Source organism: Podarcis pityusensis (assembly GCF_964106645.2).
Source record: "Podarcis pityusensis genome assembly, chromosome: 15".
NCBI lineage: Eukaryota > Metazoa > Chordata > Lepidosauria > Squamata > Lacertidae > Podarcis > Podarcis pityusensis.
Window position 1 is genome coordinate 11,766,377 of NC_138040.1, and position 15,901 is coordinate 11,782,277.

The 15,901-nt window shown below is 44.4% G+C and overlaps 1 protein-coding gene across 1 annotated transcript in view; it reads left to right on the forward strand.

The window, feature by feature from the left end:
* The window catches only part of MYBBP1A (MYB binding protein 1a), a 65,521-nt gene that overhangs the window by 2,789 nt on the left and 46,831 nt on the right, over positions 1–15,901 (forward strand). Inside the window, exons 4-11 of the mRNA XM_080982804.1 lie at positions 775–849; positions 1,491–1,598; positions 2,628–2,818; positions 3,559–3,726; positions 4,269–4,386; positions 4,680–4,969; positions 6,806–6,922; positions 8,395–8,520. Coding sequence (XP_080838930.1) covers positions 775–849; positions 1,491–1,598; positions 2,628–2,818; positions 3,559–3,726; positions 4,269–4,386; positions 4,680–4,969; positions 6,806–6,922; positions 8,395–8,520 — 1,193 coding nt within the window. The remainder of the gene's footprint in view (positions 1–774; positions 850–1,490; positions 1,599–2,627; positions 2,819–3,558; positions 3,727–4,268; positions 4,387–4,679; positions 4,970–6,805; positions 6,923–8,394; positions 8,521–15,901) is intronic.

Below are 15,901 nucleotides of genomic sequence, written 5' to 3' on the forward strand. Positions count from 1 at the left end.
AACTGCAGTTGACCTAAACCGTGATCTTCTGTGCCAGCAAAATGGGACAACGTGTTTAATATAGAAGCAGAAGCAAAAGCTTCTGAGATCTTCCTGGTCACGCTAGAGGACAAAAGGGGATGTCACAGCAAACTATGGTTTGTCGTAATGCGTGATCATGGCTGTCTGGCTGGAGAAAGGGGGGGGGGCCGTGTGGGGAAATTGTCTCATTGTCTGAGACAGCTAGGAACGTATCACGACCCATAGTTTGAGAAGCACCGGGTAAAAGCTGGTCATTTATTCAGGCCATTTGAACCCTGCTCTTTTGTAAAAAAAATGCTTCCAGGTTAGCTTTCATGCAGTCAGATAACAAAGCAGGCTTGCAATCTGAAACAACATGACACACAAGGGAAGATGGCAGGGAGGGAAGAGGAAAAAAGCAAACTCGGTTACCATCCGGCATGAAAACAGTTAAGCAGTAGAAGGTTTTTCAGCAGAGCTGGGGGAATGGACTTCTCCCCACATTTCCCAAGATACTTCCCAGGTTCCCCAAAACAGTATTTGGGGTCATTTTTGGGGGGGCCCTATTTGGTCAGTGGTGGGAAGGTTTTTTTTGAGGTTGAGGGCTGCATTTCCATATTGAAGTGTTTTTGGCGGCGGATGGGGACCCATTCAAGTGGTGAGTGTTGCTAGATACTTCTTGTTTGCAAGTTTGCTCGCTCCAAAGAGTCGCTCGCGAGATTCCACAGCCTTGCCTAGATTGTCTTTCTATGTTGGTTCCCCGTTTTGTTTCAGAAACTCTTCCGAAATGCTCTGTTTGGGAACTTTTTCGGCGTTCTGGCTCTGTTCCAGTCTGGGCGTCTTCCAAAGGTAACACTAAATGCAAATGTTTCAGGTCTGCATGCCCCTGGTGCAAACCCTGTGACGTGATGTTGATGATGATAATAATAATAATAATAATAATAATAGGCTGAATTCTCTGATGTGCATAAATTATGCCAATAGAGTCAGCTCTGCTGAGTCGTCTGCTGAATGAGAGGCCCTGGACATCACTTCCACCAGTTACTGGAAATCCCAAATCACCCCCCCACCTTTTCCACCTTTTGCTCACATATGCTTTCAAGCCTTGCTTGGAATTCATATGGACTAGAAACTTGAGAGAGCTCCTGTGCCTCATAATGGAACACATGATGCTCCAGTGTTCTTTGGCGCATTTGAAACATCTGCTCTGCCTGGCAGCTGGTGGTAGAGTGAGGAGTGTTTTTCCTCCATCGGCTGTTAGATCCTTTAAAAACTGGGTGGGCAATTTTTTCCTGTTAAGTTTTTCCCTCTGGGGTAACCTCTCAGGGAGGACTAAGTATTCCTTGCTGAAACCCTCAAAAGCTTCTGGAAGTCACTGCCAACAGTGTTGAGGTAGATGGATCATTTCCTCAAATACATGCTTTCCCTCTTGCATTCTCTGGGTCCACTCCAGCCTTGTAGACTCACCCACTTTTATCTAAATTCCTTAGGATTCAAAAGCTCTCCTTGGCTGCGTCCAGCTTCTCCAGAGCCTTTCGGATCACCACGCCCACCTCAAAGACCTTCCTAGGAAGACATTGGCCGACATCGTTTCCGAGGTAGGGAGATGTGGGGTGTTGTTGCAAAAAAAAAAGGGAGCCTCTTAAATATATAGTTGCTTAGCTTCTTCTGCAAGACCGGCTTGCAGGCACCAACCCGTCCCCGTTAGACCGCTGATGCTAATTACAATGCCTCGCCAGGGCACAGGGAAATATTCCAGAGCTACAGTTCTCTTTGAGTGGTTCAGCAGTCAATCCCTCTTCACAGGGAATTCTGGGAGGCGAAAGCGGTTCTCCTAGCAACTCTTAGCACTGCAGTTCCCAGAATGCTTTGCAGGGGAGCCATGTTTAAAATGTGCTTTAAATGTTTGGTGTGACTGTGGCCTCAGTTGGATGCCACCCGTAATTGTCACGTAGGCCAAGTTGTCTGGCGCCTGAGTGAGTTCCACGGAAGTGAATGCTGATGTATTGCCAAGCAAACAAATATGATGAGAAACGGATGTCCAAAGATGGTGCTGGGAAGGATGGATGGACTTGGCTGTGGGTGGCTTTATAAAATGGAGGACAAGGCAGGTGCAGAAAGAGAGGGGCTTGTCCTGGGTGCAGAGGGGGTTGAGTAGCCACTGTAGGGGCCTAGGGAGTTGGATGGTCCAAGCGATGGAGGAGGTGAATACCTTTTTTAAAAAAATAATAATAATTATTAGATTTTCCACAATTATAACAAAAACCACAGAGCAGAATGACGCACAAAAAAAGAAGAAAAAAAAACATCAATGAATGAAAGAAGAAAAAAGGAACAATAAACAATAACAACAAACTTAGTTCTTTACAAATCCAACCTTTTAAACATCTTGGTTGTCTTCCTCTAGTCCCTCCCTTCTGAGTTTCCTTGTAGTTGAAAGTAACAGCTTTCCAATATCATTATTAAACTAAATCAATTTCCAATTATAGTCCATCTTAGAGGAGGTGAATACCTTTGGCACAGGAGTCTTGCCTAGAGGTGGGAGGTTTGAGATGTAAAAAAGGGGAATCTATCATGGACATCCCAACGCAGGGAGTTGTTCGCTTTTGTTTTTGCCGGGGGCTCAGATTCCGGAGGCTGTGTTTGAAGAGGTCCTTTTCAGCTTCTTGGAAGATGACCTCACCTCGGCCTTCAGCAGTCCAGGGCAGCTTTACCTCCTGCTGGTGGGCATCCAGAAGTTCCCCAGGGTTCTCCGGCCAGAAAAACTGAAGGCCCTCTTGGGCACGACTGCCGTCATCACGGCAGAAAACATTCCCAGGTATGTTGACCAGGAACGAATGCAGGACGCTTGCATCGCTTTACAGTTCTTTTGAAATTGAAATACCGAAGTTGAAATTGAAATACTTTATTGTCACTTGTACAACTAGTATACAGTGAGATTACACGAGCACCCTCACTCAGCTCTCTTAGTCTTAATTCCCCTCGTTTACTGACGCACACCCACCAAACCCCAAAGTCAGTTGCCCTGTTGTTATCTTTTCATTCAGCAGCCCACAGATAGAAGCTGTTCTTTACCCTGTTGGTGCAATTCATCATGCTTCTATATCTTCTGCCTGAGGGTAGGAGATCAAGAACGTGCCGGCCAGGGTGTGAATCATCCCTGAGAATTTTCCTCACTCTTCTGAGGCAACGTTCATCTGCTATTTCATCCAGCGGATTCACGGGACAGCCCAGAATATCTTACAGTGAAGGAAGGAAAAGGAGGATTCTGGGATCTAAGATTCTTCGGGGTGTTGTTCAGTGGTATATCCCCCGCTCTCTGCATGCAGAAGGTCCCCAGTCCAGTCTTCAGCATCTCCCACGAGGGCAGGGAAAGGTGCCCAGTCAACACCCTGGGGAGCTGCTGCCAGTCTGACTAGGCCGTACTGAGCTATATGGGCCAACAGCCTGCTCTAGCCTAAGGAAGCTTTGTATGCCCCTAGGCTTTGCCTCCACACAACGGAAGGCAGTTTTTAATTTTATTTTATTTTTAAAAAATCGTTTTGCTCTTCCTTGCAGGCTGCTGGAGGCTTTGAAAATGGCGGCCAAGTCTGAGAAAAAGGACAGAAGTCTTCCTACTGTCGGACTGGACTTGATGAAAGTGGCTCTGAAGGAAGGCACCTTTGAGCTCTTCTGGAAAGAAGCCGTCGAGAACGGTCTGCTGAAGGACAACGTTGGACCTTGCAGGTTGGCTGGGGAAGTTTTGGCTTGTCTGTCACACGCAACATTCACACAACATGTTTTGAAGCACTATGATGCCACTTTGCAACAGCTGTGGTCCCCCCCCCCCCCGAATTCTGGGATCTGTAGTTTGTTGAGGGTCCTGAGAGTGGTTAGAAGACTCCCTTTCCCCTCAGAGAGCTACGGTTTCTAGAATGTTTTAGCAGTCAGTCCCTCTTCACAGAGAACTCTGGGACTTGTAGCTCAGTGAGGGAAATAGGGGGTCCACAGCTCCCATAATTCTTTGGGGGAAACCATGACTGTCAAAAGTGGTATTGTAGTGCTTTAAATGTATCATGTGAACATGGCCCCAGTCTCTCCTTGCAGTTCTTTCTCCCATTTTTCTAAATCCCAGTGGTTTTCGAACTGTGCTCTGGGAGGCTGTCAAATTCTTCACGAGTTTAGCAGGCCATTCTCAATTCATGAAATCAGTAAAGACAGGCCCCTTGAAAGCCAGAAAGCTGCTTTCACTCATTATTTCTTATCCTGTGTGTCTTATTCTTCCTCAGTTACATGTGTTACCGGTTGCTGGGCAGCTCTCTCCCGCTCCTGTCGACTAGCCAGCTAAGGATGGTTCTCCGAGGGGAAGTCATGCGTCATTACGGGACCCATGTTGTGTCCACCCAGGTAGGGGAATGGCAACAATATCCCTTCCCCAGTATGGTAGCCCCCATAGTTTACTGGAAAACAACTCACAGCATCTCTGCTGATCTTGCTCTCTGGGACAGATGTAGTCCAAAATGCCTGGAGGCCACTAGGATGGCGAAGGCTGGTCTACCCTGATCAGCAGTGTCTCTCCAGGATTTTAGACAGCAGACGTTCCCAGCCCTCCCTGGAGACACCAGGGATTGGGCCCTTCTGCTTGCCAAGCAGGCGTCCTGCTGCTCAGCCACAGCCCTTCTCCTGCCTGTGTTTTTCAGATGCATGACAGATTCAAGTTTGCCCCAGAGATGGAGGCCTACGTCGACTCATTCTTGGAGGGATGCAGTGACCCGGCCAAGCAGCTGGCGGTGATGGTTGGCTTCTCCACGCTCACCAACCAAGGCTACCCGGTGGTGCCTAGTTTCTGGAAAGTGTTGAGGCACCTGCTCCCCGGGGCGTTGCTGAAGTACACGGCCTGGCTCAAGAACATGTTCCTCAACCCGGATTTGGACACCTGCGTGGATTTCGCCACCAGGCGGCAGCAGCAGAACGAGAAGAAGACGGACGTGTGAGTGAAAGCTGGGGGAAAGGCGGAGGCACCTCCGGCCGAATAGGAAGCAGCCAGTGTGAGAGCCAGTGTGGTGTAGTGGTTAAGAGCGGTGGACTCGTAATCTGGTGAACCGGGTTTGCTTCCCCGCTCCTCCACATGCAGCTGCTGCGTGACCTTGGGCTAGTCACACTTCTCTGAAGCCTCTCAGCCCTACGCACCTCACAGAGTGTTTGTTGTGGGGGAGGAAGGGAAAGGAGAATGTTAGCCGCTTTGAGGCTCCTTTGGGTAATGATAAAGCGGGATATCAAATCCAAACTCTTCTTCTTTTTATGCTGTTTCAGACCACTGCATGGAGAACAGATAAAAGAAAAGAAAGTCCTTCACGCGGAGCTTAGTTAAACTATGGAACTCCCTTCCACAGGAGGCTGTGATGGCCACCAAGCTAGATGGCCTTAAAAGAGGATTAGACAGATTCATGGAGGAGAGGGCTATCCTTGGCTACGAGCCAAGATGGCTGTGCTCTGCCTCCACAGTCGGAGGCAGTGATGCTTCTGAATGCTGGAAACCACAGGAGGGGAAGAGGGCTCTTGTGTTCGAATCCTGCTTGTGGGTTTTCATCAGGCATCTGGCTGGCCACTGTGAGAACAGGATCCTGGACTAGATGGGTCACTGGCCTGATCCTGCAGAGCTCTTCTTATGCTCTTGTCTCTCCCAGCCAGGAGAGTTGCCAGGGATTGAACCTGGGATGAATGAATGAATTTTAGTGAATGAATGAATTTTATTATTACGGTCACAGACCACTTCCAGCTCACTTAAAATATCAGGAAAATCGTAAAACACAACAGGAATACATTGAATTGCATTGGGGTATAACAGAGACAATACAGATATAGCAGTTAAAAAAATATATATCAAATCTTGATCACTAAAATATCACCTAAAATTGTCGGAACCTGGGACCTTCTACACTCAAAGCAGATGCTCTACCACCGAGATTCTATTTTTCACATGCACGTGACGCTCCTGTTGGTATTAGTGAGGCTTTGCCACTGGATTCTCCTCAGGTGCTAATTTCTGTGAGGTTTCTTGGCTGGGGCGGGCCCATTTGTACTTTCCACCAAGGCACCGTGAAGTCTTTAGCCTGGCCAAAGCTCCCTATAGCTCAGTCGGTTAGAGCCTGAGACTCTTAATCTCAGGGTCGTGGCTTCGAGCGCCATATTGGTCAAAAGTTCCCTACTTTGCAGGGGGTGGGACTAGATGACCCTCGGGGTCCCTTCTGGCTCTACAGTTCAAAGATTCCCACCTATATCAGAGATGGTGGTCAATTGATTTGGTCAACTGTTGCCACAGGAACATAGGGCGCTGGGTGTTGTTTTTTTTTAACCAAAACCACATTCCCACCATTTTAAGCAGCCATGACTTCCCCCAAAGGATTCTGGGTACTAGGAGTTGTTACAAAGCCCCTGTTCCCCTCAGAGAGCTACAATTCCCATAGCGCCCTGTGAAGAGGGATTGATTGTTAAACAGCTCTGGGTATCTTAGCTCTTTGAGAGGAACAGGAGTCTCCTCTTAACTCTAAGCACCCTAAACAAATGAAAGTACCCAGAATTCTTTGGAGGAAGCCATGACCGTTTAGTACCATGGCGCTTTAAATGAATGGTGTGAAAGTGGCCAAAGGGGGTGGGGGTCCCTGGACCCACCTGGCAACGCTGGAGGTGTCTCGTAACACTAAACGATGGCTTAGCATGACATCTGAACTGGCCTGCTGTCCACCATCTTTTTACTCCATTAAGATGATAAGGCAAGGGTCTGCTTTAGTGGCTCATTACTTCTGATTTCTCTCTGTCGATGCAGGGAAATGACCCAGCACTGTGTGACGCGCCTGAGGAAATGGATCATAGCTCGGCTGGTTGGCCTAGTTGAGAACCCGCAGATCAAGAAGGGAGAAGAGTTTGTGACTGATGTGACCAGGTAGGAGGGACAAGATGGTTGACAGCGGCTTGCGCTGCCTGCTTGCCGAGGGAAGGGTTTGTTGTTCACTCGAGACAGCTGAATACTCTAAACCAAAGAACTGTAAAGTGGTGCCACGCAAGACGAAATTAATCCGTTCCGCGAGTCTCTTCGTCTTGCGGTTTTTTCGTCTTGCGAAGCACGGCTATTAGCGGCTATTAGCGGCTTAGCGGCTTTAAGAAAAAGGAAACAAACTCGCAAGAACTTGCAAGACGAAACGTCTTGCGAAGCAAGCCCATAGGGAAATTCGTCTTGCGGAACGACTCAAAAAACGGAAAACCCTTTCGTCTAGCGAGTTTTTCGTCTGGCGAGGCATTCGTCTTGCGGGGCACCACTGTACTGCTCACAACCTTTGTATGACCTTAGGCCGCAATCTGCACTACTCCTTTAAAGCAGTGTCGTACCACTTTAAACAGGGCTTCCCCCAAAGCTTTCTGGGAACTGCCGTTTGTTCAGGGTGTTCAGAGTTGCTAAGGAGCCTCTGTTTACCCTCACAGGGCTACAGTTCCCAGAGTGGTTTAACAGTCATTTCCTCTTCCTCCAAACCCTCCTCAAAAGCTCAGGTTTCTGTGAAATCTTCAATCCTCTCACTGGAATGAAGACCAAAGACACATAATTGAATAAAAGTACATATTCTTCCCTTTCCCAGACCTGTTTCCATTTTCCTCCCCATCCCATGTCAGAAGTTTAGCTTGTAAGGGAACGGGAGCTGGTCCTCTGGTACTTGATAGCGCAGTGTGTATGTTGATATTGCCAAGAGAGAAACTTAAGATCCTGCAAGACACGTTTGGCATTTACGTTACTGGTTGCCACAATGCAAGCTAGATCTAGCTGAGATGTAGCCAGTGCTTATTTTCTAGAAAAATAGTTGCTGCTACTCACTATGATGTTTTTGCAGTAAGTGCCACACTTTTTAACAACAAAAAAGAGGTGCTGGTACTGTGTACCCTTGAGTAAAGGTACTAAGGTAAAGGACCCCTGGATGGTTGAGTCCAGTCAAAGGCGACTATGGGGTGTTGTGCTCATCTCGCTTTCAGGCTGAGGGAGCCGGTGTTTGTTCACAGACAGCTTTCCAGGTCATGTGGCCAACATGACTAAACCGCTTCTGGCACAATGAGTGTCAGAATGTACAGAAACACTGTTTACCTTCCCGTCGCAGTGGTACCTATTTATCTACTTGCACTAGTGTGCTTTTGAACTGCTAGGTTGGCAGAAGACCCTTGAGTACCCCCTGAAAAAAACACTGGATGTAACAACCTGCCCCCCCCATCTATATTTATTTGTCACAAACATGAGGACTGGAAACTTCTTTCCAGGTGAAAGTGGGTATTCTTGGCTTTCTAACTGAAGTGACTCTTAGAGTTGCAAATCATTTGGGAACGCCGCTTTGTTTCAGCAGCCTGTATTAAGAAGTCGTTGTTGTCTTCTGCCAGGTTCTGCTTCTTTCATGCTTTTTTCAAGACCAAGAAACCGACCCCTGAGATAACCGAGACAAAAACCACACCATCGGTGCCCCTGAACGAGGCATCCCGCACAGCAGCCGCAAACTCGTTTTTCAGGTATTCCCTTTGCTGCCTTGCTAGTTTTGAGCTCTGAAACCGTATGTGACTCACAACCCCAGCACCTCAAGCACTGCCTCTCCCCATATGAATCAACCCAGACCTTGCAATCCTCATTCCTTGAGGCATTTCTCCATGTGCCCTCTCCTTGAGAGGCCCAGAAGGTGGCAGCACGAGACGGGGCCTTTTCTGTGGTGGCTCCCCGCTTGTGGAATGTTCTCCCCGGGGAGGCTCATCTGTCAGCACCATTCTACATCTTTAGGCATTAGGCAAAAACATTTTATTTTCCTCCAGGCCTTTGGCTCTCAGTTACCTGTGGCCTCGTTGAGTAGGTGGGATGTTTTAAGGTAAAGGTACCCCTGCCCGTACGGGCCAGTCTTGACAGACTCTAGGGTTGTGCGCTCATCTCACTCTATAGGCCGGGAGCCAGCGCTGTCCGCAGACACTTCCTTTTTTTTTTTTTTAAAGCAATTTATTAAATTTTACAATAAAAATAGACATAATAAACAATATAACATCGGTCTTAACATATTTTCACATTTTCTTTGGACTTCCTCACACCTCCCGCTCCCATTTTCATCGTTAAAACATTTTGTCAGCAATTTATCATCTTGTTTAAATTCTTATATCCCTTCTATATTTCATAATCATATAATTCTCAAAAGGAGCTAATTTTTCACAGTCTTACTTATTTTCTTAAAAAAGCTTCTAAATTTAGTGGTACTCAGTTGTTTTAGTCTAGCATCTTATTTAGTATTCACTCAAATTACAATACTTTTGTAAATAGTTCTTAAATTTCTTCCAGTCCTCCTCAATCCTCTCTTCTCCCAGGTCACGGATTCTGCCGGTCATTTCAGCCAGTTCCATGTAATCTATCAGTTGTATCTGCCATTCTTCCAGTGTGGGTAGATCTTGGGTTTTCCAATGTTTTGCGAGAAGTATCCTTGCTGCTGTTGTTGCATACATAAAGAATGTCTGGTCCTTCTTTACCACCCCTTGGCCGACAATACCCAAAAGGAAAGCCTCTGGTTTCTTAGTGAAGGTATATTTAAATACCTTTTTCAGTTCATTATAGATCATTTCCCAGAACGCCTTCACTTTAGGGCAAGTCCACCAGAGGTGGAAGAACGTTCCCTCGCACTCTTTGCATTTCCAACACTTATTATCAGACAGGTGGTAAATTTTAGCAAGTTTGACTGGGGTCATGTACCATCTATAAATCATTTTCATTACATTTTCTTTCAGGGCGTTACATGCAGTAAATTTCAGTCCATTATTCCACAACCTCTCCCAGTCCTCAAACATGATATTATGCCCAATGTCCTGTGCCCACCTTATCATAGCCGATTTAACCGTTTCGTCTTGTGTATTCCATTTCAACAGCAAGTTATACATCCTTGAAAGTACCTTAATCTTTGGTTCTAACAATTCTGTTTCTAGTTTCGATTTCTCCACCTGGAACCCTAATTTCTTATCATTTTTAAAAACTTCTTTGATCTGAGCGTAATGTAACCAGTCTCGCACTTTGTCTTTCATTTTCTCTAAACTCTGCAATTTCCATTTGTCTCCATCCTTTTCTAGTATTTCCCAATATTTTGGCCATTTAGCCTCCATATTGGGTCTTTTTCGGGCCTTGGCTTCCAAAGGTGAAAGCCACCTTGGTGTTTTATTTTCCAGCAAGTCTTTATATTTTGACCAGACATTAAACAATGATTTTCTGACAATATGGTTCTTAAAGGCCTTATTTGCTTTAACCTTGTCATACCATAAATATGCATGCCATCCAAAGGTATTGTTAAACCCCTCCAAATCCAACACATCAGTGTCTTCAAGAAGTAGCCAGTCTTTTAGCCAGCAAAACGCTGCGGCTTCGTAATACAACTTTAAGTCTGGCAGGGCAAAGCCCCCTCTTTGTTTTGCATCTGTTAATATCTTAAACTTAATTCTGGGCTTTTTGCCCTGCCAGACAAACTTGGAAATATCTCTCTGCCACTTCTGAAAGCACTCCGTTTTGTCCAAAACCTGAAGTGTTTGAAATAAAAACAACATCCTTGGCAATACATTCATCTTAATAGCAGCAATTCGGCCTAACAAAGAAAGTTTCAATTTTGTCCAACTATCTAGGTCTCTCTTAATTTCTGTCCAACATTTTTCATAATTGTCCTTAAATAGACCTAGATTTTTTGCTGTTATGTTTACCCCTAGGTATTTCACTTTTTTCACCACGTTAAGTTCCATCTCATTCTGAAACCGTTCTGACTCTGTATTAGTCAAATTTTTCCCCAAAACCTTAGTTTTCTGTTTATTTAATTTAAATCCAGCCACCCGACCAAAGTCATTAATCAGTTGTAATACTCTTTTCGTACTGGGCTCTGGCTTCTGCAAAGTCAAAACCAGGTCATCTGCAAAAGCTTTTAATTTATATTGTTTCTGACCGACCTGAATTCCTTCCACCAACTGGTCCCTTCTAATCATGTTCAATAGCACTTCCAGAACCGAAATAAATAACAAAGGGGAAATAGGGCAACCTTGTCGTGTCCCTTTTTCAATTTTAAACTCTTCCGTAACCACATTATTAACTATCAGTTTAGCTTTCTGTTCTGAATATATCGCCTCAATCCCATTTTCAAAACCCCGTCCCACTCCCATCTCTTTTAAATTTCCCATCATAAATTTCCAGGAGATATTGTCAAAGGCCTTCTCCGCATCTATAAAAATTAAAACTGCTTTTGTATTTATATCTGTTTGCAGAAGTTCCGAAATGTCAATAATGTTCCTTGTATTAGCAAACAGATGTCTTCCTGGGAGAAAGCCAGCCTGGTCCTTATGAATTACTTCATTTAAAACTTTTTTAAATCTATTTGCCAAAATGTCTGCAAATATTTTATAATCCACATTTAAGAGAGAGATGGGACGGTAGTTCTTAAGTTGTGTCTTTTCAGCTTCCGACTTTGGTATTAATGTGGTAAATGCTTCCTTCCACGACTCCGGTGCCCTCCTCCCCTCCATAATTTCATTGCTGACCTCCATCAAAGGTTGTATCAAATAGTCTTTCAATGTCTTATAGTACTTGGAGGTCAGCCCATCTGGTCCTGGAGATTTGCCAAGTTGCATGTTCTGGATAACTTGTTCGATCTCCTGTCGTGTTATTTTAGAATTCAGGATTGTCCTATTTTCTTGTGACAATTTAGATAATCCGTTTTTTGCCAAAAATTGTTTAATCTCAACATCATCTTGCGGCCCTTGAGTGTATAATTTTTTGAAGTATCTCTGGAAACACTTTCTAATGTCCACCGGATTCTGGATGTTTTTTCCATCAACCTCCAAGTTTGTAACAGTATTTAATCTTTGTCTTCTCTTCAACTGCCAAGCTAGCAGTTTTCCACATTTATTCGCCGACTCAAACGTTTTTTGTTTCATTAATTTAACCTTCCATTCAATTTCCTGATTTATCAACTTGGAATATTGTGTTTGATAAAGTTTAATTTCTCTCAGAGTTGGCTGTGACTTCGGATTCACTCTTAATTTCTTCTCTAATTCTTTTATTTTATCCAAGATCTTATCTTTTTTCTCATTATATGTTCTTTTCTTCACTGCGTTCTGTTGTATCAAGAATCCCCTCATTACAGCTTTGCTTGCGTCCCAGATTATTCTTTTTTCCACCATATTATTCATGTTTATCTCAAAATAGTCCTTCAAAACTTTTTGGGCCTTCTTGGTAATTTCCTGATCTCTAAACAAATTGTCATTCATCTTCCATCTAAAGGATCCAGTTGGTAATAGTGTCATATCCATCTTTACTGCATTGTGGTCAGAGCAGGTCTTTGGGCAGATTTCCACTTTTCTAACCTTAGGTGCCAGGCCTCTAGAAATCCATATTTGGTCGATTCTTGTCCAGGTCATTTGGGCTTCAGAAAAGAATGTTCCCTCTCTTCCTAGTGGGTTCTTTGTCCTCCAAATGTCAATCAAGTCCATATTGTCAGTTATTTCAAAAAAAGTTTTAGGTAGTCTGCCGTCTTTTGTAACATTTTGACTTTGTGACTTGTCCATGTTAGTTGATACGACCCCGTTCATATCTCCCATCATTATGATGTTGTTGTAGTCTAGATAATCCAGCATTGTCTCCTGCAACTTCTTGTAAAATTCCGATTTCCCTTCATTAGGTGCATAAATTCCTAATATCAGCAGTTTCTCTCCTTGATATTGTATCTCGATGGCCAAAATTCTTCCATGTTCATCTTTAAATAGGAATTTAGGTGACAGGCTCTCTTTTGCATATATCACTACGCCTCTCTTCTTAACTTTGTCCGAAGATACAAATTCCTGGCCCAATCTTTTATTTATTAACACTTTTCTGTGGAGCCTCGTCACATGTGTTTCTTGTAAACAAATAATGTCCAATTGTTCTTTTTTTAATATATGAAATATTTTCTTCCTTTTTTCCGGAATGTTACAACCATTAATATTCCAGCTCAACAGTTGCAGAGACATCCTGAATTATCTGGTTATTTTTCAAGGGGTGGTATCTTCTCAGGGACTTCAGGTTCCACAGGTGCTGATGTTGGTGTTGGCGTTGCCTCAGGCCCAGCAGGTAGTTCAATTCTTTTTTGAAGGTCCTCTCCGTGTGTAGACAGGAATTTGTCTCTCTCTTCCAATGTTCTAACTTTAACCTTTCTCCCTCTAAAGGTAAAAGATAATCCTTGAGGAAATTCCCACCTAAATGGAATTGCGTTGCTCCTTAGTAGTTTAACAAGTTCAGAATAGGCGGTTCTAAGGTCAAGCAGTAGTCTTGGGATATCTTTATAAATTTCAATTCTTCTATCCAACACCTCCAGTGATTTTACAAAGTGTAGTCCCAGAATCTTATCCCTTTCCTCCTTTGATCTCAATGTTATCAAACAGTCTCTGGGCCTCTCCTTCTTTATGAATCTTCCAAGTCTGAAAGCTGACACAATTTTAAAGTCCTTTACTTCCAAGTTCCAGAACTTGGAGAATTCTTTAGTCAAAAACTCAGTTAGATTTCCTTCTTCTGCCTCTTGTAGTGATCTAATCCTTAAGTTATTCTCACAGTTTCGCAGTTCTATCATCGAGAGATAAATCTGGTGTTCCCCAACTTGTTTAGTGAGTGGTCTTACCTCTTGCTCTAAATTTTCAAATCTTTGTCTAGTGTCCTCAGTCAATTTCCGATTTTCTGCTGAGGCCTCAGTTAGCTGTCCAATTGCTTGTGCATTCTGTGTCACTTGTGTGGTTAATTTATTTAAACATTCTGTATTTTTATCAATCTTTGCTGATTGGGCATCTGCTTTCTTGTCCAAAGCTTCCAATTTTTCAAAGATTTTATCTAGTATAGAAGCAGATGCTCCTGAGGCCATATCTTCCAATTGTAACTGCTCTGCTTCGCCCTCACCCTCCACTTCTGAGGGCAAAGCAGGCACAGATGATCTGCGTGTCTGTAAGGCTGAGGTTAGAGTTGTTAGAGTTGTTTGTTTAGCTCTCCCTCTTTTTCTTGTGCCACTCATTCCAACGTTATCTATCAGTCAAGGTCACACTGAGTTGTTCCCATGGGAATGGAAAGGTCCAGAGCAAGCAAACAGCAAGGGAATCGAAAGTAAAAAGTGTATGTAAAATCACTGTTATAATCCAATCCTCTAGAGGGAGCTTGATCTATCTTTCAGAGTCTAAATTAATGTCCAAGAACCTTCAGATACAAATACTTAGCAGAGTTTATAAATGATTACCTTGTTGCAGACAGTGCTTATTTATCTCCAAAAAAAAATGTTTCAAATTTAAAAGGTATCAATACCCTCAGATTGTTTCCAGTTGCAATATGCTGTATCCAAATCTGCAGTACTGACAGCTCCCTTAGTACTCAGGCAGCTCCTGACTCTGGGTTTCACCTTTAAATTTGTAATCCAATAAGAGGAGGAAAGTCAAGTACAAATAGAAATCCCAAATCTTTAACTTGAAGTCTTTACTTTAAAATGCAAGTTCAAATAGATGCTTAGATCTGTAAGACTTAGAGTCTCTTTCTTTCAGCCTCCACTCCTCCAGCTGATTGCTTTTTTTCAAGTTCAATGGCTGCGGAAGACGGACTTCCTGCTTCCACGTCTCTCCGCTCACAGCCGAGTTCAAGCCAATTTAAATTTCCCTTTTAAAGTCTCAAATTTCGAGTGATTCAGTCTTTTACTCACAAATTAGTTGCTTTTTCGTCCGGATCCGTAATTTGGCAGGAAAAGGGATCAGCGCTCACCGACAGCAGCAGCGCGGCTTCGCTCCTCAGGCTGCGAAACAGCTCACAGCGCCGCAACCCCCCTCCGTGCTCCGGAGCCCCTTACGGGGTTCCTTCTGCACTTGGAGGGTCGCTCTAGGCGCCCACCGAGCCTCAAGACCCCAGGCTCTTGCCGCCTGGGGTTTTCCGATGTGGGTCTCCGCTTCGCCGTAGCGGACGACCCGTTGCCTGCGGAGCCTCCTCTCCCGTTCAGAAGAGGACCGCCATTGCCGTTCGCGCCGCCCCCGGAAGTCTCGTGTCCGCAGACACTTCCGGGTCACGTGGCCAGCGTGACAAGCTGCATCTGGCGAGCCAGCGCAGCACACGGAACACCATTTACCTTCCCGCTGGTAAGCGGCCCCTATTTATCTACTTGCACCCGGTGGTGCTTTCGAACTGCTAGGTTGGCAGGCGCTGGGACCTAACGACGGGAGCGCACTCCGCCACGGGGATTCGAACCGCCGACCATGCGATCGGCAAGTCCTAGGCGCTGAGGTTTTACCCACAGCGCCACCTGCGTCCCAGGTGGGATGTTTTAATCCTCCCTTTAAAAAAAATAAGATTGCCATTTAGATTTTTCTTTGTTTTTCATTTTTTGTTTATGCCACCTTTTAATGTGTGTATGTGTGTGTGTGATAGTTTATGTATGGCAAATGGCTTTGAATTAACTTAGATGGTTGAGCTCTCAGTTATCTGTGGCCTCCTTGAACAAGCGGGCTGTTTCAACCCTTCCTTTTAGAAACAGGGTTGTTGTTTAGATATTCCTTTGTTGAGCATCTAAGGCCAAAGCATAGGAAATAAAACCCCACCAGATGACACACAAGTGTTGTGGATCTTCCATCTCACTGGAAACACACAGTTCATGTGTATTTTGCCCCTCCTTGATAGCCAAAGTCCATATGAAGACAGATGTGGATTTATTCCAGATTTTACATTGCTGGGCTATTGAAATCCTGGCTGCAGCTAACATCCTTGTCAAAAGTTATTTTTTTTTAAGACATAATTTTTAATTGATTTTCACATGTTTTTTCTTAAATTTTGGCTTCCCACCCTTACTTCCATGTTTTTATTCCTACCTTATACCTGCTGCTTTATCGGACATACAGTGGTACT